Source organism: Motacilla alba, chromosome 4A (assembly GCF_015832195.1).
Source record: "Motacilla alba alba isolate MOTALB_02 chromosome 4A, Motacilla_alba_V1.0_pri, whole genome shotgun sequence".
Taxonomy (NCBI): domain Eukaryota; kingdom Metazoa; phylum Chordata; class Aves; order Passeriformes; family Motacillidae; genus Motacilla; species Motacilla alba.
In genome coordinates, this window is record NC_052045.1 from 10,011,976 (window position 1) to 10,037,229 (window position 25,254).

Below are 25,254 nucleotides of genomic sequence, written 5' to 3' on the forward strand. Positions count from 1 at the left end.
GAAGCTCCTGGGGTTTACCAATCTTGTTAACACATGCAAGAACCACACTGCATGCAGACAAGGAGGAATTACATTTCTATGCACTTTCCAGTCTTGATCATTTTTTTTTCCCTGGATTAGGTTTCAATTTTTTGAGGATCTTAAATACATTCAAAATAAGTACAGCACAGTTTATCTTAAAAGTACACATTTGGAACTCTTTAATAGACAAGTAACTTCAAAGTGACAGGATTTCCTGTGTGAATTTCCTCCTATCAATGTTACCTCTTCTTCCCCACACTCCCTATAGCCTTTTCCAGGGGTTTACAGGTTCAGAGAAAATGTTCTGCTAACTCAGGGTGTATTGGATAGTCCAAGATGCTGCTATTTAAAAAAAACTTTGAATATGAGTTTGCACTGAGTTCTGAAAGCTTTAAAAATACAGACTGGCTTTCTTGTTTTGAAAGACAAGATCAAACAAAATGTTACTACAGATAAAGATGTTCCTCCTTGATTTGTACAATATTTATCTCCACACTTCGTGACCGTTGCCTCTAGACATACATGGAACTTACAATATTCAGGGAATTTAGATGCAAAGTCACCATAAAAGCAGAGCAATAACTCATTTCATATCAGTATTTCCCCTGAAATTGGCCCCCATAAATACTGCAGTAAGCTTTCTCCTCACAGGATCAACCCCTTGTTTAAAACACAGCATTGAATAGGTAAGCTTGTGCTCATGGGTTCCTAATTTTGGCTTGAAAGAACTGTTTGCGGGGAGAAAAAATTCTCTTTCAGGACTGTTATCTTTCTGACTGTTATCCAGAGTAGCCACATGATTTTCAGCAGTTAGGGTGTCCTTTGTTCACTTGAACTTGGACTGAAACCAGAAAGTTGTTTTGACCTATCAATTAAATAAACCTGAGGTGCTGATAACTTTCATCAGAACTAAACTGTGTCAGGTTTGAGCAGGTGACATGTAGGTCTGAGCATATCCAGAGACATTTTTATCTAGTTATGTAATTCTATGCATTTTCTGTTTTAAAAGCCTTAAATACTCTTGCAAGAGGCAGCATTATAACATTGTTCAAAATACAAAATATAATAACTAAATATAATAAATAAATACAATATAGTCAATAAATATAATAAACCCAAATTTTTTTTTTGGCTTGGCACAAACCCTACTTTTAAAATAATTTACCTTTTCTAGATATGTGTAACTCCATATTTTACCATCTGCCCACGTTCTGGAGACGATGTTCCCACTTGCATCATACTCCATTTTCTCAGTCCAGGTTCCTCTTTGGATATAGGTGACCAATCCGGAGTGTGAATAAGTGATATTGACCTCATTGTACTTGCTGATGGGGGACCATAAAATGGGGCGTCCTGTCTGGTCATACATGATTCGAAGAGTGAATTTCCGATGATCATCATAAATCTTCCCTGTTCTGGTTACGTGGTCAAAGTCAATGGAGAGCAGGTTTCTGTTGTGGGTCTAAACACAGAGGTACAGTACAGTAAGAACACAATGCATCCTAATTACACAGACATGTCTGTGGCAGGCCCAATCAAAGTGAGCAATGGTTTAACTTTGTGAGTTGGGCCCTACTGAAGACAAGAAAAGAGAAAAGATTCAGATGAGAAACAGAAGGACCAAAAGAAATTGTTCCTTGCATTCAGTGTTATTATATTTGGCATTACAGGATGTTTCCATGTGTTAAACCCTCACCTATGCTCTCACCTTTTCCTGAATTTTTCTTCTTTCTTCTCAGCTGTGGATTAAGTTCTTGATTCCAGACCAAGACGTGTAGTTAAATCCACAAACAAAGAAAGATCTAGTATCTCACATCCTCTCTTGAGCTCTGTTAACACTGACAGGTCAGCTGGTGCTCTGGGACAGCCCTCACAGCCCAGCTCACATCCTGGTGCTGCAAAGGGCAGAGCTGTGCTGGCAGCTCCTGCAGACCTGCTCACCAGTGTCCTCCTGCTTCCCCACAAAGCCACCTCACTCCCAGACTCCTGAGAGCCAGCAGCAGCCATGCCTGGTACTGGCCATGTTCCTTGTTGCTGCTCTCACCACATTTGGGACTTGCAACTTGCTGTGTCTGACAGGTGGAACACAGCCCAGTGCTCAATTTGAAATCAAGTTCAGAAGTGAGTCAGATTCAGGAAGACAAAACACATTTATCCACTGCTATCATCATCTTTACAGGATGGCACCTTTAGATCATTCAGTCACGGGGAAGTCTCTATTAAACACCATTAAAATCAGATAGATAATTTAAGGAACCATAAAATATTGTTCATTGACATCTCTTTTTCAGATCAACGCTCAATGTGCTTGTTGCATTAATCCACCACATTTTACCTGATCCCTCTATTCCCATGAATAACTTCCTTTCAGCACAGACAATGCCAGTGCAGGTGTCAGCACAGAGCAGAGCTAAGAGCTTGCTCCTCTCTGAGACCTGGAGGCACAGCCATGGACTACATGGTTAATAAACCCTGGTTAATAATTCAAGATGTAATTAGAATGAACATTTCTTTTTTGTTCCTCTTTCTGTTTTTAGATACAAAATAATCTGAGAATCTAGAAGAAGCAGGTGTTCTTTCTTCCAACTACCATTTCTGGAGTTTTATATACACATGTCTAACTTTAATAGTGTTCATTTACAATAGCTGTAAAATACCTGTATACCCCTGTAGACTGCTGTAACTATTACAATTTATGCTCTAATGATAGTTAAGGAGCCCAAGTAAAATGTGATGCTCAGTTCAACTACATTTGCTTGTATACAGACTGATGGTTTAATATGATATATGTTTAATATAATATATTTTTTAGCAAACTTCTTAAAATTTCTGAAAAAAAATCCTCTTGGTGGCAAAATAACTGAAAAGCAAGCAGGAGGCATACCCTGTGTCTTATTCATTTATGTTCCATGTACATGTTTAATGTTCTTATTGCTATTACTATCATTGTAGAATGCAGTTAGGAGAAAGAAGAGCCTTGAAAACAAATTGCTTGCAATCTGAATTTCAGAGACTACACAAAAAATAAGAATGGAAACCAAACAGAGGCAGAATTAGCAGTGAAGTGGAAAGTAGTAGTAATTGAAAACTCACAGAGTTAAAATAAGGTTAAAAAACTTCCCTTATATTGCACATTTTATGTCTCATTTGTTTACTTTCTTCTATTAAAGGGAAGTTTAACACCCTTCTCAAAGCAAGACAGGATCATAAATGGGTAGGAGGACTCATCTCAATGTTGCTATTGACAAGTTGATTTCAAATCCCAGTGGCTTCATGAGATGACTCCTTCAAGATACATAAACCATAGCAAGGAGCCCCCTGAGAGTGGCTGGAACCTGTGTTCTGCTATGAGCCAGGGAAAACTGGTTTCTGAAAGCAATGTCAGGTTGCTAATGAAAATAGTGAGAAAATTCAGCTGACTTCAGTAACATTAGAAGTACATAAAAGATATATTTATTCTATATTTTTTAAACATTTGTTGACTCTACTTCCATTAGTTTTTAGCTAGAAATTTTCAGTGTAAGTATCACATAAATGTGCACTTCTTTTGATTTCTTTTCCACGCATACCCTCTCCACCCTGTCTGATATGTAAGTCAGATGAAATAATTGCATTCCCTCCTTGTCTGTGTTTTGGTTTGAGCCAATGCAAACTCATAAACCCTGACAAAGGATTTGGTCTCATCTTTAGAATTTGCTGTAAGACTGGTAAATAAAGGGAAATCATTTGCTAAGTGCAATAATGAACATGGCTATCAAAGCCTGTGTCTGCAGGACTTTTGAACTGAGGCCAGTGAGTTACTTTTGTTTTTGTTATTAAAAAAAAAAAGAAAAAAATTAAGACTGGCCAAGCATTCAATTTTCAATTTTGTAGACATTCAGTTATAAAACCTGGACTGCATCCAATGCCACGTTCCTCAAGTTATGCAAAAGTCAGGAGGGAGCAGAGCTGCATTCTAATCAGTGTTTTACTATGCATCATGCTCATCAGATTTAACAGCAGTCTTTGCTTCATTTTTAGAAGTCAATTAAAATAGCAGTTCAATTGATAAAAAAGCAGTCTTGCTAGATTAAGATTGATGTTAAAATGCCTTATTGTACATAGATTTATTATTAATATAAAATGCATATATGCCCACAGACTGTTTTATATATGTTCAGGATGTGCTGGGGCAAGCAGTTCTTCACTTAAAGGAAACCTGTGGTTAATTTCTGTTTCCCACATTGATTTAGACCCTGAGATAAAGTTAGATGACTGTTCCAGCATTTCAGTTAAGTTACTTCTGTCCTATCTCCAGAGCAGGGAATTCACACCATGCAGAAATCCAACCTTTTAAAACCCAATCTTTCCAGTATTATTCAGAACATGCTAACAGTGGCCTCTTTCCAAAACTAGAAATAACACTAATAGAGTCACATGCTTTAAAGATGGTTGCTAATTGCTATTAGAATTAAAAAAATTAGGACCAGGCAGATAAGGAAAAGCATTATTCTCTTTCTTCTCTTCAAGTAGGTCATCCTTTATCTCATCCCCAGCTACCTGCCTTCTAATTTATACCTTTTAGCAGTCAAAGCCGTTTGTTTCACTGATGGTATCAGGACTGATTTCTAAGTAACATCTTTATACCTCATTTCTATGCTATTTTTTTCTCTCTTAGAAAACTCTTCCATTGTGCTGTTTTTTTCTCTTTAACTGAGGGCTCCTGCAAGTCTGTTCATTTCCATTGAGAACTGCTCCAGTCCCCAGAGCTTTTCTTTACATGTATTTCCAAAGTTCAGCATAGTTCTTTCTGCCCTACATTGCAAGCTTTCTATTGTGCCAGGCATGGCATATTAAGTGTTTAAATACTTTATTTTAAAAATATAACTTCCTAAAAGTTTTCAGAAGGTCTATCCAGAATCTCATCCAGCATAATGACTTTCAATGATACTATTTTTTTTCCCAGCAGTACTCAAGGATCTGTCCACAGCAAGCCCTAAATCCATTTCATTATTTGGTATACTGTTTCAAACACACCATAGGATGGTACTTTTGTTCCTGCTGTGCTGCATTTTCTATAATCACCAAGAAAAGAGAGCTGTCTCTGGGTAGATTCCTTTGCTCTCCTGTTCCAGCTCCTTCCATCTCCACTGACTCTCCATTCCACCAGCACACCATGCAGGTGTCTCAGTGCTAAAGAGGAACTCCAGGATGCAGATATTTCTGCTATTCTCCAAAGTCCTTTTTCATGGACTTACCAGCCTCGGCAGTCCATCTGTCCCTTTCTCTTGTGCTATTTACATGGTGTCTCCTTTGTACAGAATACAATTGGACTTGATGATCTTAGAGGTCTTTTTCAATATAACTGATTCTATGATTCTAACATTTCTCCTCCTTTCCACTCTTTAAATCTTCCTTTTAGAGGAACCTGTGCTATCCTACTAGGTTCCCTCCAGCCTTGCCCTGACAGCTCTCAGAACAACAGTCCTAGAGCTCAGTACAGCCAAGAGAGTCAATACAGCCAGGACTGCAATAAAGGCAGCTGGCCTTTATTATAATAAATTTATATTGCAATAAAGAAAGCTGGCCCTTCTGAGCAGGCAGGGGTAATTCCTATGTCCTCTTGATCTTGGCTAGGTATAAAAAGACAGAGCTTACAGAAATAAGAATGCAATGTTCAAGAGCTGTGTTGCTAGAGCATACTTTTAGAAGGACAAAGAGTAAAAGACATCAGCATACCAAAATTATTCTTATGCTTGTCTTTCACCTTCATCCTCTCTCTGGAGGAAAGTGAAGGGGGAGAAGGAGGAATACATGAGTGGTTTTGTCCACCAACAGCCTATTCCAATGGTAGGTCAATCAGTTGGCCTCTGGATACCTTCAGTGGTGCAATATTTCAATGAACATCTTATGCCACCAGCCAGAATGCATTTAATCCTGACTAATTTGTGAATTTTTTTTTTTTTGACAGGCAATGTTAAAGATCACATAGAAACAAGTGAAAATGCAAAAGAAACTGCAGTAAATTTCATCAATAGAAAATACAAACTGCAAAATGGTGAAACTCTGCAAGATGAAGTAGTTGTATTAAACAGAATTGTGATAAACAACCAGTCCCTGGCAATGTAAGCAGAATAGATGACTAACTACATCCTTTCTGTTTACCATCTTATTACATAAGATTCTTGTAAAAAAAAAGTACCATACTGTTATTTAAGCACAAAGTCACACAGAAAGCCTCCAACTGAATAGGCAGCATGAGCCAAGGACGCCACAGTTTGGATCCTGCCATCTTAACATGTTTGTCACAGTGCTAACTTCAGCTACCTCCCCAGACAGGGCTATGAGGCCTCACACTAATTTAGAGAGGAAGGAGGCAGGAGGTGGGCAAGAAGAACTAAAAGAAGCTTTTGCCTGCTTGCAAGATCCTAAAAAGTAACTGTGACTGTCAAATCTCAACAATGCCCTTTCAAACAGGTGTTTTACATACAGTGCCCAGTCTGGCCAGATCTCCTACGTCTTGTATTTTTGATTGAGCAGTTGAAAAGCAAACAGATGGTAAACTAACAAAAAATCTATAGTATCTCATAATCAAAATGAGATGGTTTTGATTTTGGTGGTTTTGACAGTCCAGAGATTTTAATAACCATCTCAATATTTTCAGAGCTAACCAGGTGTACCTTCAGACATAATTCCTATCCAGAAAGGTTGTAGTCAATAACACACTATTTTTAAGACAAAAATTCCCAGTTGTACTATTGGTACAGGCATTTTAAGTGGTATTCATATGAAAACCAGAACTGATTTAATAAAAAACCTGTTTAGCAAAGTAGCAATCTCTTTGAGCCATGGTGTTATGTAATTAAATGCTAAATGTTGACCATCTGTCATTGTGCTCACAGGTAAAAATAAACCAACGATGCAATGTTAAAGCAAGCCTTTCTTGGAGCTGTGGTGTAACCCAGCCAGAGGGAGTTGGGGGCTTCAGAGCATGTGGCAGAGGGCAGAATTAATACACAGCCTGCCTGGATACACAGGGAGGCTCCACATCACTCTGAGTTCAAGGAAAGACACCCAAGGTGTGTCCTGCAAGAGCCTCTGCCCTGGGAAGCAGCTGGCATCCCTCAGCTGCCCCAGAAGAAAAAGATAGATAGATCTGAGAGATGCAAAATGTGGCTCCAACTTTGCTGCTGTGCCAGAGTAACTATGCACTGTCCTTTGCTCACAGCTTCTTCCAAAGCCATAATTAAGTTCTTAGTTGAAAAAGAAAGGGAAGAAAAGAATTAATTATGTCTTGAGGTCAAATCTTACAATCAAAATCAAACAGAGATCAAACATCCCTGAAACTGTTGGAGGAGTTTGGGTTTGAAATTCATGGCTGGGGCCCACCACTGATACAAAATCTTTATTCTTATGAAGTATAACATTTCAACATGATTTTACTTCGATGACTTTCAAAGGGAACACTGCACTAACACAAGAGGAAGCCTTACCCTTAGCCTTCTCTCAAATGTAGAGATATTGCCTTTGGTCTGCTCCCTCCTTTGCCTCCATTCAATGAGATTTGAGTTATGCTCTCCAGGAAGGGAGATATTGCACTTCCCTAGTGTGGGGCTGACAACCCCTGCTAGAATGTGAGGCTCCGTGTTAAGCGTGATTTCCATTCCGCTGGCAAAGGTGACTCTCAGAGACCCATCTGGGCTGATCCGGTAGATGTTCTGTGTGTTATCTGTCAGAAAACAACAAAAATCAGGGAACAGACAGAAGTGCAGATCTCCAATTTATAACCCAAATTTTAGGCACAACAGGGCTCGGTTTGTAACCCAGGGAGGTTATAGACAGCCGAGCCCCAACCACAGTGTGAGTTTTGCAAGCTGTAACCTCCAGACCTTCCCAAGTCTGAAGAGCTTTTTATTACATTTGGCCTGATGATTTCCATTGCCAAGGTTTCCTGCAGCAGGAATAAGGTATTTTTGCTTTCAGCTTAAAAGTCTGTAAAACCATAAGCTCAGTACTGACCACAGATATTGTGATGACCTTAGCATGTTGCAGATCCCATCAGGAAAATGTACTGCTTGAAAAACTGCAAGAGTATCTGAGGTCAAACAAGAAAGCTGGTTTCCAAATATCTAGGATGACAGCCAGCCTCCCATTCTGTCCATTTTCCCTGTGTCACTGTACAAAAAGCTTGTTCTCTTCCCCATTAGCAGCAGGACCCTGGGCTGAGGCACAGGGATGATCAGCCACAAGGCTGAAGCTTGGTGCAACAGAACAACTGGGCCAGAAAAATTAATGGATCAGCAGTGGTGGCACAGTGAGCAGCTCCAGGGGCTCCGGACTGTGCCACAGAGGGCTGCTAAGGGAGCTGGAGTGACCCAGCACAGCTTCCCTCTTCTCCCCCAAACTACCAGAAGTGTGTGGAGGGTCCAGAGCAGGTGTCCACTGAGAGTACATGAAGGCAACAGGCACTGGAGCTCCTTTTCCTTTCCTTTTTTCCTCCTTTTCCTTGCCTGGGCAATGTAATTCCTCCTCTGCAGGCAAAGCTGTGCCACATTGTCTGGCATTTGCTCAGGCTGGGATATGGAGGTTCCTGCAGCTCAGCTGCCGGGGTAACTCCATCATGAGCCCAAGTTTAGTGCTAACATACAAAACAAAAGTCTCACCTTTACAGTGAGACTGAACTCACTCCAGCTAGGGAGTATCCAAAGCATCCTTTTTCTTAAGCCAGTCTACATGGAAGTAACTGGTCCAACTCTTGAGATATGAATACAAGGAAAATAGTAGGGTATGCCAGAAAGTAAAGATAATTGGATGTAAGGATGCCACACCTGACTGGCTGTTCACAGGGTGCTTTGTGCTAGTTTTCCAGAGATTTGTAAACATGTAAATGATATGAATTTATGAGACACATACAATAATAAATAGAACTGTTAATTTCTGGCACTGCCTGTTGTGTGCCAGCACTTTCCTGAGACAGACTTTGATAATTTAACAAGTTTGAAGAGTTTCAGATTCAAGGACAGACAGATCAGGCAGCAGACGGTGCAGAGAGCAGATGGAGTCACTTGGACAAAGCTTAACAGGTGACAGAACAATATAATTATTTCTATTTATGCAGTGCTGTCTCTACCACACAATAGTAAAGAGGAATGAATGGGTATCTTGTGAGGTGAGTTCTTCCTAGTTTTTTCTTATAGATCAAAACTTGAGAGAAAGAAAAGTTCTGTGATGTGCTCAGTTACAAAGCTTTTCTATAGCAGACCTGGAAAGACATCAGAGACCTATTTCCCAGCATCTGCTCTCTCAAAGCCTGAACAATCCATTGACAACAAAAAAATCCCAACAAGGATGAAAGACCCCAGATTGATTAAACTACGTAAACCCAGATCTCTGGTGATAAATCTGCAAAATCTCCAGGAGGATACTGGGGCACTTCCATTAGACAGAAAGCAGGTTTTTTTGAGAAATAGGATATTACCAGGGAAATACTGTGGTGTCTACAGGGATTGAGTAAAAATCCAATTCCCAAGGTAGTCACTAGCAGAGGTGGGCCACGTTCTCCCCCTTCCTACAAGTGCTGTCACCAGGTCACAGAACTACCAGGAAGAATACACAGTATTGGCCAAATAAGGCATTTCAGTGTTAAAATGTCAGTGGAACCTGTGATTCTTCTGGGAAGTATTTCTTAGAATAACAAAGATCAATGTATTACACGTTAGTTCAAGTCCTCCAAATACTGAAGCAGAAAGTAGCATGTAAAGCCTGGAGACATCAGAGATTTCAATAATTAGGTTTTATCCATGGAATTCTTCTAGGAGAAGAAGAATTCACTTGTGGCTTGTTTCTAACTGGTAGCCCAGCAGAAATGTAGCTGTTGGTGCTGAAACAAGGAAGAAACAAATGAACTAATTCTAATGTGTTTTGTTTTTTCTAGCTGACGCTTAAGAATGCAGTAATGTCTAGAGATTAGGGAAGAAATAACAGAAATGCTTTTATTACCTTGTTTTAAAGTATATATTGTAGAGGTAGCTGAGAAGTTTGTGGCTGTGATCACATTCTCCCTGTTTGAAGTATCAAGTTCCACTCGTGTCAGTTTTTCAACATCGCTGTGGAAGCTGCTGACTTCCCCTGTTGGGAAGGTTGCATTGGTCAGGTGGCCATCAGAATCATATCTGCAAAAAAATGTTAAAGAGCCATGAAAATACACCCCTGTTGTTGTGTGGATACTCCTAAAAGCAGAAAAAATAATGGAAGAGGTAGGAAGCATTGTCAACACGGTGCAGTAAGTAAAAAGGTAAGAATTGGTCCATTTAGTCGCTCAAAACGCATTCAGTACCTAGTCTGAATTCCTTCTTGGAGTCTTTTTCAGTGGTGCTGGATCAAATACAACTATGAGATGCTACCTACATCACTCAGCCTCTGCCAGAGGTTTCTGAGCTGCTCACGGCTGGCTGGGGCTTCCCCCAGTGGGCTGCGATGCAGGAACAAGGCCACTGGAGGTCACTCGGTGGTCAGGCATTCAACTCACCCCTAAAACGGCATTTTCGTACCCATAAGATTAAATAAAACCAGTTCTTACCTTCTGCAACACTTAAAAGCTGCCTTTTGTCACAGATGTGTGAAGCACACAATATGAGTGGTGAATGCAAAAAGGGGACCTAAAGCGTAACAACAGTGATAAAATTAGATTGAAATCTGCAGGAAATAAGTCGCCTACATGGGTTTTGCTCTTCTGTTTCGTTTCCCATGGGTCTACTTAAATCAGCAGGAACTTCTCACCTAGAATCTAGAGCACTACATTTCAGTTCACCTAAACTTCATCAGTGCTAAAGAAATTATTGTAGCTCAAGGTACTTGATTGTGAATCAGGCCATGCTACCAAAAAGTCAATAATTAATTCCAGAGCTCTGGGGCAGCATTTCTAACAGGTATTTTCCGTTCTATCAACATATTTCTTCTTTCTGATGTTTCACACAGAAACCAGCACAGAGCATTACTTGGTGCTTGATATTGTTCCATAATAATGCCTCGCATCTTAAAAATCTTATTGATGCTGATGTGTTTTTATTCACCTAAGACAACTAACCCACTGATATTGCAGAGTATTTGCATGAGCAAAACCAACTCATCTTCATAAAATAGAAACTTATTGTGCAGGTATGAAAGCATAATTAAGTTTTCAGGTTTTATTAGTTGTCTCCTCTCACAGACCAAACCAGTACATCAGCTGGCAGAACTGCACTGTCGCCAATGAAGCTCTTCCCATTCACATCAGCAGATGACCTGGCTTTGTTCTTCCCTTTCAGGTATTGGCATAATTTCTCTAGGATCTTTATTTGCCCCTAATTAGTCAGACAAAATCTATATGTCACAGTATTGGTGAAAAAATATCAGGATTTTTTTGTCTTCCCTGCAATATAAAAAAAAAAAATAGAGCTGCTATTCTTTTCCAAACAAACACTAGAGAATGAACTAGTGACCATATTGTGTTTTTTTGACAAATAAGTTGAAATTAATCAAATGTTAAATTAAAAATAATCTCCTTTTCACCTCTCAATGCCCTTATATATATTGTGTGACTTATTTACATTGTCCCCTTATGCTGGTTCTGTGCAAGTTGACTGGGTGCCACAGGCAGCGACTAAAATTGACTCAGATCACTACTTTTCATCATTAGAAAACTCCACGAACATCAGGCAGTTATATTTCATTTACTGCTTGATCAAACAGGTGTGACAGCTTGGTAGGTTATTTGGATTTGCTACTGTACCACAGAAAATCCCCCGAAACTGCATTTTTAAGGTGCAGATACAGCTGGTTTATTGCAGTGTACGTGTGTTCAAGACACAGGATCCATCTTCACTAAGGATCCAGTTTAGCTGCTGATAGTGCAGCTGCTGAAATACAAAACTCCCTGTCTAGCTGAAAGTGGGATAAACTGTTCCTGGCTGGCTGGCTGGCCAGAAAGGTGCTGACTTGTAATGAGACCCGAGCCCATGCCAGAGGCCTCTCACTGGTGTAGATGGTCCCACTGACTTCAAGGAGGACACACAGAACAGTGTCTCAGTATTGATTCCACACCATGATCATCTAAAGGGTTTTTTTCCCTTCCAGATTGCTCCAAGAAACTCAGCCCTCTGAGGACAGGTTCTGTCACCTTCCACATGATGAATAGCAGCACACTGGGACTCAGCTCCTGCAATGCCCTACCCATACTAATAGGGGTGGAATCCTGACATATTTCTTAATGTTAATTTGGGGCTCAGTTATGCCACTGTTAATCATGTCAGTGACCATTTAATCATGCAAATAATTGCATTGATTTCAGTACTCATATGAGGAAGTGCTCACCAGTATTTGAAATGCACACATGGGGATATTGCTTCACAATCCATTTGCATTTCTATGTGTAGCACAGTTAAGAGTTATATCATTTCAAAGGGAAAGCGGTCTAATTAATTTTTTCAGAGAGAGTTGTTTCTTGCAGGTGTTGTCTTGTCCTTGATTTAATAGAGGACCAGTGCTTCCCCTCCCCTTTTACAGCTTTAATGACACAATATTAAAAGAAATCTAGATAACTTAAAATTGTACATTAGCTATAATTGTATGCAAGAGCTCTTTCAGCACTTCAATTCCATCAGATTAGAGTAGATGGATGACAAGTACTTTTGTAGGTGGTTTTCTACCTCTTAATAATTTCCCTCTGCGAGTGAATCTGACATTAAGGTAGATGTTCAGAACAGGTCATTATCTTTGCTCATATTCTCAAGTATGTGTGATATGTGTTGTTAAACTAACTCGTCCCTATTTCAGTTTGACAGTGCCACGGGTTGAACTTTTGGATGTGAATGCGAATCTAGCTTAAGCACCGAAGATGATTTCAAACAATTTGAAAGTTGCTCTTAGTTCCAATGCTACATTCTCATAGGGCACACAAGCAATTCATATAAACCCTTCAAAAAATTCTAATTTTCAGAGTGAAATTGGCTGTCAGCACAGAATGTGACCTCCCTGGAAAACAGTATCTGGGTAAAAGATAACCGAGGCCATCACAGCCCATGACCTATTCATGGTAGCAGGTGAGCAGCATCTCCTGAAAGCACAACTATTCAGCATAGAGGTGATTATAGCCCACTGTCTCTCTGACTGGAGCAGATCAGGTGACATTCTGCATTTCAGTCATTGAGGAATTTGTAATGTATTATGAAAATTACTTAATATATTGAATTGAATATAAATATTAATGACATGATTTTATTTAATTGACATTATTTAATTTTGTTGCTGTTTATGTAATGCTAAAGTTGTAATTCTGGTAATTTTCCCTGACTGATGTAGGCTGGCAGGAGTGTGTGCTCATGCAAAGCCTGGACAACTTGAAGTATTGGTGAGGACAGTGTTACCCAGCCTGTAGTTAAAGCTGGGAAAGTATGTAAAACTGTTTAATTTAGCAAAATTTATTTGTGTTAATCATATACATAAAATAAATCCTCCCAAGGCTCAGGTACTTCTGAATGAATAAATCTATATTACATACTGCAGGGGGCACTTGCAAGCAGGTAAAGTCCTTTAAAATATCTTTCAGCACTTGAGCCCGACTTAAAAAGAGAAATGAGCAATAGTATAGCAAGAGCAATAGTGTGAAATGGTTTATGCTCAATGTCAATGGGACAGAGTAAGAATGCCAGGACTGAAAGCACATGACTAAAAATAATCTGCTCTCCCATGCTCTAACAATCAAGGCCCTGCTACAAGGCCTGCTGTTCAGCATTTTAATAGACATGGAGTTACTCTAAAGGCTCTTTGAAAGTGTCATTGGTCCATGGTCTGGACTGACATCATCATCAAGCGGGGATCTAAATGGCCAACTCTCAGCATTGAAATCATTAAAAAGAAGCATACATACATTTACAGTCAGTTCTGTTTATAAAAGGTGACTCTGATCAGCACCAGGGTATCAGCGAGCTTGCGTTGTTGCAAGAGAGTTTAAATTTCATCAACGGATGTTTGATAATGATGACTGAACCAGGAAGATCCTGTATGCTTTTATTTTCCCAGGTACTGTAAAAAAGGCCCTCTCTAATGGCTTATACTTATGCCCACCCTATTAATTTAGTCTTTGGCAGAATAATAGAGAAGAGGATGAAGAAACATCCTGTTGAATAAAAAACCCCACATACTAGGCAGCAGTTTCTCTGCTTTTATCCTACTTTCATTTGAAGAAATTATAATTCTAAAAACCTGTAATGACAGGGACTCAACTACCTCTCCAGGTGACTCAGGCAGTAACTCACTTCTTATCAATGTGTTTTTTGTTCCAATCTCACCTAGATGGTTTTCATTTTAGTTTTTGACCATGAACTCCTATGCTCCACAGAAAATAGGTACTATTATCCTCCTTAAGGACTCTGAACTAGGGCATGATTTCTATCTAGCACTTGTTGCATCTTCAAACAGAGATTATGACAATTAATTGCAAATAATGAGAAATCCTGATACAAGGCACCTCTTTATAAATAAAAAATGAACTTTCCCTTGGGTTGTTCTTTCTCTGGGACCAGACTGGGATGTCCTGACTCCATCTTTAATTTTCTTGTCTTGCTTCTTAGAAGTTCTGTCAGTGGTCTTGTTTATGAACCCCTTCCTACTCCCCTCATATACAGCCTTTTGCAATTACATATCCTTTTGCTATTATTATATTTCTTCCTCCCCTGCTGGTAGAGACAAGCTCACTCTTGTCTTCTCAGTGGAAGAGACAATCTTCCACTGAGATTCTAAATTTCCTTTGCAACACCCTGTTCTCTGATGAGTATGCTAATTTCCCCCTTTTTGCCTTCTTCAGGAATTTTGCAAATTCCTGATTCATATCACAACTTGCCTGTACCACTTAAGCTACCAAAAAAAATCTCATATTTTCATTTAGAGAAACAGATTCATAACAAGAAAGTGCAAATGAAGTGTAATTTCAGGCAATTTCTGCTGCACTTAACAGGCACTGTGCACAGAGATTTTACCTATGACAGGTTTAGGCACCTAAAAAACGGCAGGGCTTCATTTTAAAAGCTTGTGCAACAGCACTGCTTGTCCTGTCTCACACAGTGTTAGTAGCAGGGTGTCTTTCTAAATGGCTGGAACTGTCTAAAAAGTTTCAGTGCTCATAGATAAGTTTCAGTCCTCATTAAATAGGGCTCCTTGCACCAAGCATTTAATGATACGGACTTACTCATACACAGTTGTCCATCCGTTTTCATCACTCTTGGTTGCTAAAAGCCCCGTGTTTCCAGGATATGTCATCAGGGCCAGGTTGTAGCCTTGGGCATAGACCCTTTTCAGAACCCCATTGCTGCTTATGGTGAGCCAGTAGACCTGGCCCCCCGGCACCACGACCCAGAGGGGCAGCCCGCTCGTGTCCCTGCGGATGTGCACCGAGTTCCCGTTGCTGCTGGTGATGGTGCCCACGTCCCCGTCCCCGCTGTAGGAGAAGTTGTAGATGTAGTCCCTGGTGATGAGGTTGAGCGTGTGCAGGTGGGTGCCGTTGATGGTGAACTGGTAGAGCTCCTGGTCGGCGGGCGAGGCGATCTCGTACAGGTTGGAGTCGCTGAGGTGAGCCTTGTTGCGGCTCACGGCGCGGATGCGCACGTTGCCCAGGTCTGCCACGTACAGCGTGTCATCGGGAGACACTGCTAGGGAAGAAGGTGCTTTCAGCTTTGCATCTTTGGCATATCCACCATCACCTGGAGGAGAAATGGTAATTTTAGCAATCTCTAATGCCCTTGTTAAGTTGATCCTCTAAGCCTGACACGCTGCTTCTCTGCAGTATCATTTACAGGTCAATAAAACAATATCCTCCTCCAACTAATTAAATCCCTATTATCTAAGGTTGGTGCAATTCTAAATTAGTCTCAGTGAAGACAAACAGGAATATAAATTATCTAATTCACAGCATTTTTGCTGAGTCCCAAACCCTGCTGTTCAGGAAAGCTTTAATGCAGAATTGTGAAAGAAAAGACCATGATACCTGAAGTTTCATTCCCTACTTACTGTCTGTTGGCATGTCGTTAAAGTAGAATTCTGTTGTAAACAAAAAGGAAATAAACCCCAGTAATTCAGCTAAAATGACACTGAAAGAAAGATTAGTTTATACTTATTAAAAACTCAACACTGCAGGAAAACAAAATCAGAACAGTAGCCAAAAAGTGCCTTGAGAAACAATCCCTTTCAATATCTCTTGACAATTTACTTGATTTGTGCCATTTAAGGTTTCAAAAGGATTTTTGCATTATCATGGTCTGTATGTGTCTATCAAAATGACTTTACATGAGCAGGATTTCCTGTAAATAGCAAGAAAGCACATTAAACCTCAGTCTTAGGGAAAACTACATTACTGTGTGTATTGCTCTACTTCTCCTGACTGAGACAAGAAACTGCTGGAGCGTTTGAGCATACCTTACGCTTCCTTGGAAATGGAAAAATCAGCGGATCTTTCTGCCAAGCTGACCCTGTCTTTCACCAAACCAGGCTGGCACAATCATTATATTTGCCACAGTTTTTTTTCATTTTTCAGTGCTGAGACTAGTTTTTCTCAATAGGAATCCTGTCCAGGATTCTGTTCATCTCTGCAGCCTCACTGGACTCCTGCAGCCACTGCTAAAGCTGGCAGCACTTGGCAATGCACAGGAGCCTTTGATTATCATCACAATGCTGGGTCAGTAACCCACCTTCTGTGGAAGACCATTTCCATTTTTTCCTCTCTGTTCTTGACATACTTAATGTTTTCTTGTCAGTAATTAACCTTTTACTTGAAATGAGAGGCTTAAGAATTATGATGACATTATAATGGAGCTGAACATGGCGGTTCTTAGAGATGACAAGATGGCAACATACTGCACACCTCTGTATGGGAATGCTGCCCTTTGTCCCATTATGTTTTTATGAAATAAAAGAGCCACACTTTGTTTTGGTGCATGCAGGGGAGTTTGGCTGTGCTGCTGAGAGTGTCCAGCAGTGCACTGCAGGCCTGGGACTAACTCCAGTTTAAAACACACAAAGAAAAGGGAATTCTGCACAGCATATGTTTGCACCACTTTGCTGGTGGTGCAGTATGACATGAGTGATGAGAGGGCGTAAGCTGGTGTTTTGCACTTCACATGAAACCCCTTGGTACTCCTCTTGCTGAGCAGGGCTGCCTGTTCCAGTAGCATTTAGGCACAATGTAATACCATCCTCAACAGGAGCAAATGGAACTTTGACAAATGACACAGCAAAACAGACCTGGAACTAATTTTGAACAGTGTGTAATCACTGTATCAAAAGAGAAAAAGCTAGGACCCTCCTGAAGTTCCTCTAGTGGCAACGGAAGACTCACATCTCAGAAGTCAATGGATTAAATCCATGAAGATCTGCTGATAAGGTTTTGGGCTTTCCAAGGAAACCCAATCACTGCTTGTCTCTCCTTCCCCTTGTTACTTTGCTCATCTGCAGCTTTACCAGAGAATCTCAACAGATGACAGGAAATAAAAAGTATCTCCTTACCCGAAAAACAATCACAATTAGGATCAATCTTGCAGTCACAATCTGACGGGGCTCCAGCAATGACAGAAATTTCCCCATTGGTTGTGACCTGCTGGATCCGGTTGATTTTCCTTTCGTCCGTCTCTGCGATGTAGAGGATGCCGCTGTGGGACACGGCGATGGCCCTGGCAGACTCCAGGGTGGAATGGATGGCCACCTTGCTCACCAGGAAGTGGTCGATGCCGGGCACCTGGCAGTGAATGGGGCGCCCCGCAATGATCCGCACGCGCCTGCTCTCAGAGATCTGCAGGACTATGTTGTTGTCCAGGACATACAGTGAATTGTCCAGAGGGTTCACTGTCAGGTCTGTTGGCCACTCTAACCGCACCTGGAAAAAATATTAAGGGGAAGCCAGGGAAAAAAAGGGAAGAAGAATGATTAGGGCAGTACGGCAGTTTTATTCAACCATCTCTGATCACATCACCAAGACGCCTGGCAGATTCTCTCAGCATTGCTTCTCTAGTGTGTTTAATTAGGTTTGGAACAAATTTCAACAAGCATACTCTTTTCTGAGGTCCCACTCCAATGTGGAACAAAATTTGATTTGAAAAGTAATTTAGCACCCTCTGAGAGGTATTTGCACAAGTCCATTAAAGCGGGAACTTTATTACACCTATGCAGTCATGCAAATAAAAACACACACTTCATGTCATGCAACATCAGCCAGAAAATTTTTTAGGTCTGAATGTTATTGTTTCAAGGTTGCAGTCAATGCTGGCAGAGAGGAGAACAGTGAGAGGTTGTCAATGTCGTAATGCTCTAATTGCCTGTTAGCACAAAAGGAAAATGACATATCAGAGGAGCAGGACACATTTCCACTGTTATTTACTAAGCAAGAAATGTTTATAAGACTTATATGCCACAAGAAATACAAGCTTAGTTCTTTGTAACAAAATAATACACCAATATATCTTACTTTGTATGATAATGCAGCCAAGCTTAATTACTTATAATGATTTTGCTTTGTGAATTCATTATTTCAGTCATGGAATAAGTAAATTTGTCATACTTAAGGGTAGCTTTTTGCCTTTCTCTGTGCAGGTGAGAGTGCTGACCAAAGGAAGTTTCAAACCAAGCTGGAGGAAATAGCTGAAGAATGACCTCACTCATCTGATACCTTTTGCACAGTGATCTGGAGGAATTAAACATGCTTCAAATTAAAACTGGGGCTCCCTGTCAACCTGAAAGGCAACCAGTACACAGGCTGCTGATTACAGCATGTGCTGGTCAGAGCTTCAAACTCCTTCTGCTGAGAAAGGCATTGCAGGATTGCTGAACAGGGAAACAACAACAGAGCAGGCTGGTCCCTCTCCCAGCTCATGCCAGTGGAGGATTTGGACTCCAGGCTGTCTCTGGAAAGGTCAGAAAACAACCGAGCCTCTGAGATTGCAAGAGATCACATTTAAGCCTGTCTCAGGATGCTTTACTTGTTATCCTTCAGGAAGAGATGGCTGCTTTTATCTGAGTGGAATTTTTCTGGTCTAAATATTTCGATCATCAGAAGACAATAATTACCAGCCTAAAATGTAACTGTTTTATTTGCTTTATATGTCACAGAAGCTTTTACTATTTCACTTATTCTCACTTTGATGCTGGGTTTGCTCATTTTTCCACTGTGCTAATTAAAAGCATTATGAATGCAGAGACTGCTGATGCTACCACAATGCTCAGCACTGAGGAATACCATATGGTGGAGCGTGTGGCCATCACTAGCCACCTGCTTGCCTGGGGTCAGCTCGGCAACCAGGCTGGATGCCAAGTCTCTCCCTTTATCAAGCAGCAGTATTTCCTGAATAATCTCATTTCCAGAAGTGCATTGCTGGTTTGGTAAGTGATGTTTTAGGAATGTGAGGGCACTGTGGCTGCTGCGTCTCATCCTGTGTGGTTACCACAGCATTACAAAGGTTCATGGAGCAATCCCATTCCTCCTCGTGCCCAGCCTTTTGACCAGGCAGCATCAGAACTGGCATTAAGACTAATGCTGTTGAGCTCAAGATTTCTTCTGAACCAGGTGGTGGAGTCCTTCCAAATGATCCTAAATGTGGTGAAGCAGTTGGAGACAGATTCCTCCCATAGCTGTGCTAATTTCTGTGCACATGTGACTACCTGGGTTACACACACTGCTCTGAGGCTGGTTTGCACACCACTGTTAGCTCTTACTTCAGCTGAGAGATCACTGGGACACCAAATAAAACTCTTCACTTAACAGAAAAATCTCTACATGCCTTTCTCCAAGAAGCTTGGAAAAACCCATATTTGCAATGCACCTTTTAATGCAGAATAATTGCTTTTTCTACCAAAGTAGATGGATTCGTTTTAATGGCAAATAGACACCTTCAACTTTAAGGGCCTCCACAGATGGCATTGCTGTAAAAATAATCTTTGATTATCTGCAACTAGATTATTCACAATTAAAAATCTGGGACAAAACCATCTATTTTACCATAATGACCTTGCCTAGCACCTGCCATGTTTTGATAGCTGGTTTTCTTTTTTGGACCAGCTACACTGCCTTTGCCCAGCACATAATGTGAATTCCTCCTGCTGTGAAGGTATGTCTGGTGTCCTGCAGATAAAACAGGGACTGGTTTGGGCCTAGAAAACTTTTCCTCTGGTTTATTTGAGGCGGATTTGGTTTACTGAAATAGAAGAAACTCTTATGCAGCTGCACATTTCACTTGAAGCAATGTGCCTAAAGCTTAACAGCTGTTAACTGCAAGCATATTTGCTTTCAAACTGCTCACATCTGTAAAACTAGCTGCAGTGAGGTAAAAATAAATAAAATTTTAGTTTAAACATCCAAACAATTTTTGTTACTACACCAGAACTGCTGCCCAGCTTTCTGCTCTGCAAAGCTAACTGAAGGTTATTCCTACAGCTTCCCTTCTGCAGTTTGAAGCAGTCATGGATGTATCCATGGTTAAATTTCATCTGAAATATTGAAGGTAGCATATACCTATCTGGGGATTGCAGCATAAAAACCAGCTGCTGCACACTGCAAGCTTATGCTGGTGAAATTGGAGGGGGAAAAAAAGGTGAAATAGCCCAATTAAAATCAAACATACACAGTAACACAAATCACTGAGAACTCCTAATCTGAACAAGAATTTCAGAGATTTAGAAGAAATCTGCACTGTTCTTGTCAGGATTAGCCTTCATGACATCTTAAACTGGTGTAAGATGGGACCGCTGCTGTCCCACTCCATCCCTTCTCCCAGTGCAGTCCCCAGCAGCAAGGCCAGTTTATGTCTTCCTACAGAGAGCAGGTTCAGGACACTTTGCTGGCAAAAAACTAATCACCTAAATCAGCTTAAGCTGAAGTGTAACTGCACCCTCAGGTTCACTGTTACCTTGAAAAGTCACTGGTTGTTTACTTCTCGTTAAAGCAAGCTGCCCTCTGGCAGCTTCTGTGACCAAACCATCAGTTGTGCTTCATTCAAAGGTAATAAACACATTACAGAGAAGCACCTCGATTTTCATCTGATACCACTGTGCCTACTACAAAGTTTTTCCAGACAAAACCTCAGTTAGAGTTAGAACATTAAATCAGTTAATATACCTTTAAATTTGAAGCAGTACTTCACAAGTCTGTGGAAAAAAGTCCTTTTCTATATATGTATATATGTATATGTTTTTTGTAACTCAAATTTGGGCCAATTCCGAGCATTTTTTCTTATATTCAATGGGGCTTATTTTTTTTTTTTTTTTTTTGAGCATTGACCAGAAATGGCATTACTGATTATCCCATTATAAACAACCAGCCAGGGTTTGTTTATTCATCACAGACTGAAATTTTCAGGTGACAATTCTGGTTTGGTTCACGGGAGACTGAGTATATGCAATAGAAATCACTGACAAAACAAGTGAACCCTTGAGCAATGAGACTTTTTGCATGTAAGTATTAACATGTCAGCTTTTCTGGGAATTCAGCATGTAACTGTTAACATAAAGACTCCAGCTATATCTAATAATCCATCTCTGGCTTGAGAGGTGCAAAATTAACACCCACCGGTCTGGCTTTCTAATACATTTTTTCATGTCAAGTGTTCTGGAAAACACAAAGTGCACTAAGGTGGCTTTAGTTTAAATGAATTTTCACTGGGAGATCTCACCATGGGCTGCAACACAGGCTGTAAAGGAATTTCTGCTCCAGCACCTAGAGCATTTCCTCCTCCTTCTTCATTGACCTGGGTATTTGCAGAGCTGTTCTTCTCATATATTCCCACTCCTCTCTCTTGAGGAGGTTTTTTTCTCCTTCTTACACTATCCCAGAGGTGTTACCACTGCTGCTAATGCCTTGGCCAGCATTGGGTCCATCTTGGCACCACCCTGGATCCACTGGATATGGGGGCTCCTCACAGAAGCCATCCCTGCAGCCCCCCTGCTAAAGCAAACCTTGCCACACAAACCCACTCCATCCTCCCACAGCAAAGCTTGACAACTAAATTAAACAGCATGTGGTTTTTACCCAATGGCACTGTTAGGACAGTCCACTCATATACTTAACCATACGTGCCTGTAGATGTACACACATCCACGGGTTAGTTTGTGAAGAACACTGCTTCACTTTTGAACATACGGATAAAACTTTCTGCACATTTTGCATGACGGTTGATGGCTGAGCCATTTTTGGTACTGCCTTAAACAAATCATATCAAACAATTTATACTGTTCATATCAAAGTAAGACAAGTAAAGAGTGAAAAATTTATCCTTGTCTGCAAATGCCAGTTTCAAGAGCTTAACTGTTTGGTTGTGGGGGTAAATTTCACTGGGATAAGTTTCATTTATCATGGATTAAAAGAAGCTGCATAAATCCCTAGAAAGGCTTCACCATTGCTTTGATTTCTTGCCATGCATTGCTTGTTTATTTTGATTCAATTTCATGTAACAGCCAAAATTTTTCTGATAGTCCTGACTGATGGATTACTTCCTATCTGTGCTACTCAGCTTCAAGCATTTCTTGAGCAAGAGTTTATGCTACCTCTGCCTTTCTTCAGCTCTATGATATGCACTTGCAGACCCACTCATGGCCTCTTCTGTATTTCTCTTTTGCTGCTAACTTCCTTTTAAAATTTCCTTTTATTTATCTTAAGAGTCATAGAATATCCTGAGAGGAATAGACCTGCATGTATCGAGTCCAACTCCTGACCTTGCAGAGAACAGCCCTGAAAATCCCACCACGTGCCTGAGGACATTATCCAATTGCTCCTTGAACGCTGTCAGGCTTGGTGCTACAACACTTCCCTGTTCTAGAGCCTGACCACCCTCTGGGTGAAGAACCTTCTCCTAATATCCAACCTACGTTTCCCCTGACACAGCTCCATGCCATTCCCATGGGTCCTATTTATACTCACTTCAGAGGTTGTTTCCAAACCCTTTCATTCACCACAACATCCTTCTGAATAGCATTTTTCACTCTTCCTGCCTAAACTCTTCTTTCTCCTTCCTCCTGGGAGAGAAGTGGCTCCAAGGAAGGACTCACACAGGCAGGCCATTAGGAGTGAGCTGGTAGTTTACAAGGTTGAAGGAGACTGGTTCTGCTTCCCTGAACTCTTCACAGGATGTCTCACTACATATATTTCTCTCTATTTTTTCCCCGTTGACAATCATGGATATTTTTTCATCATTTTCTGTCAGTTTGCTCTCACTCTGGGCTCTTCCTTTTTTTGACACTAACACTGTCAGCTCCCCTCATCAGCTTTGCTTTTTTCTTAATGGCACACAGTGACACAATTCAGGTCCTGTTTGACACTGGGGAACCCTTCCCTACGGTGGGATTACAGCCTCAGCCCACGCTGGAGGAGCCTTTGTGTCTCCTGCTTCTGATGCTGCATAGCATAAAATCCAGAATTTTACAGTTCAGCTGTAGCAGTCCCTGCCCTAGACTTCACAAATGTTGCTCTCTGCACTCACTGGTTCCCAGTGAAAAACCCAAATTAATGAGTTTTACAGCCTAATGGCTGCTGTTTTCTACCCTGGGCTGGGAAAGCAGCTGTGGCACATTTATAGATGCAGCTCAGAGGTCTGAGGCCACCAGTTCTCCAGGATCTTGGCTCAGAGAGTCTCCCTGCCAACCTGCTTTTGCTGTCAATTATTTCCAGCTGATGTAGGACCTGCTGCAGGAGTATGAAGGAAAAGCACCCACTTAAACAGTTTCCACTGCTTGTCTTTGCTTGCCACAAGACTTGCTGTGCTCTCATTTCCCAGCTCTCTTCTTGTTTCATAATTTCTTGTTATTTTTTACTGCTTCACAACTTCGAAGGCTGTATCTGGGGTCTAGTAAATCAATAGGAGAAGTTGATTTCTATGGGGACGGTTTTCAAATCGTCCTTATTTAACAACAGAGGGAATATTATCCAGAGTCACATAAGCACACTGACTATAAAAATCAATGGCACTTACATTGCTAAGCCATTTAAGTCTGCTTAAACATGGTAGCCATGGTTTACACAGGCTATGAAAGGAACACTTTGTTAAATGCCCAGAAGGAATTTATGAAGTATTTAGAACAGACTGGCACCTCTGAGAGGAGGAGTCTTAGAGTCTTCAATTAAAATATCTCAAAATAGACCATGAATTTGAATCTTACCCAAACATGTCTCAGTGATGGAGTGGGAGTAGATGTCCTCCAAACATGCTGCTGCAGGTAATTTGCACAGCCAAAAGGAGGGAATGGGACCAGGTGGAAATCTAGCTAATAACAGGACTGGCTCCATTCTACCTCACTTTGTAACTCACAGTTCCAGGTCCTGGGGCTTGTCAGACAAGATGGCACAAAAGTGGGGTTGCATAAATCTTGGGTTTTGGCTTCATCTCTCTGTTTTGGGCTCAGAAGTTCTGGATACAGAAAGCCAGTGTGCTGCCAATGCAGATAAGGGAAAGGAGTATCTGGAAAAGCTTTAATTGAGACAGTAATTAAGAGCTGTTTGAGAACAGTGAGGGGCTGGAGCTAGCATGTTATTGTGTCTTTTGTTTCCAATAACTGCTGAGGTTCATAAAAGCATCTGGCCTGAAAACTGAGAGGATGAAAGGATACATAAAATGAAATTTCCAAAACTGAAAAAGGCAAACCCCCTGCCTTTCAGCAACACCAGCCGCTGTGAATATATCACCTAAATGCTCAGACTCTTCCCTGAATGTTCTGAATGAAACTCATAATGAAAATTTAAATTAAATTCTTGAAATTAAAACTTCCTGCAGATTTGTGCCCAGGAAACTGCCTGCCTCTGCAGGATTCTTGACCTCTGACAACAGCTCTGCTCCTCAGGGTAGAGCTCCTTTAACTCCAGGGATGCACAGAAAGTGGGACTGGGGGAAGAGAAGGATGAGGAGCTGCTGCCAGGAGGTTTCCAGTTCAGATGTGGGAGCCAAAACTGCTCCTCAGCCAGCTCAGGGCTGTGAAACACATTCCCACAAGGATCAGAACAAATGCCAACTCCACAGCTTTCACAAGAAAATACAAATTCACTTCTGTGGTTAAGCCTTCCCTTAAGAGTTAAGCTCACAAATACAACTTCTGCAAGGGAAAGAAAACAGGATGGGAAAAATAGCTATCCTGAAATTCATGCTTATGGCAGGGCATCTTCTATGGCAACTTCCTACAACTTATGCAATTCAGTAGTAATAGCTTTTAAAATCCATAGTAAGAGTGAACTAATTATTGACTAAATTTTAGCAGAGA

At 40.9% G+C, this 25,254-nt stretch overlaps 1 protein-coding gene across 11 annotated transcripts in view; it reads right to left on the reverse strand.

The window, feature by feature from the left end:
* Nucleotides 1–25,254, reverse strand: part of TENM1 (teneurin transmembrane protein 1) — a 796,581-nt gene that overhangs the window by 15,464 nt on the left and 755,863 nt on the right. For all 11 annotated transcript variants that reach the window (XM_038164627.1, XM_038164626.1, XM_038164635.1 and 8 more), the window contains 5 exons: nucleotides 17,533–17,899; nucleotides 15,224–15,734; nucleotides 10,000–10,172; nucleotides 7,494–7,729; nucleotides 1,187–1,483 (listed from right to left, as the gene is read on the reverse strand). In XM_038164627.1, coding sequence (XP_038020555.1) covers nucleotides 1,187–1,483; nucleotides 7,494–7,729; nucleotides 10,000–10,172; nucleotides 15,224–15,734; nucleotides 17,533–17,899 — 1,584 coding nt within the window. The remainder of the gene's footprint in view (nucleotides 1–1,186; nucleotides 1,484–7,493; nucleotides 7,730–9,999; nucleotides 10,173–15,223; nucleotides 15,735–17,532; nucleotides 17,900–25,254) is intronic.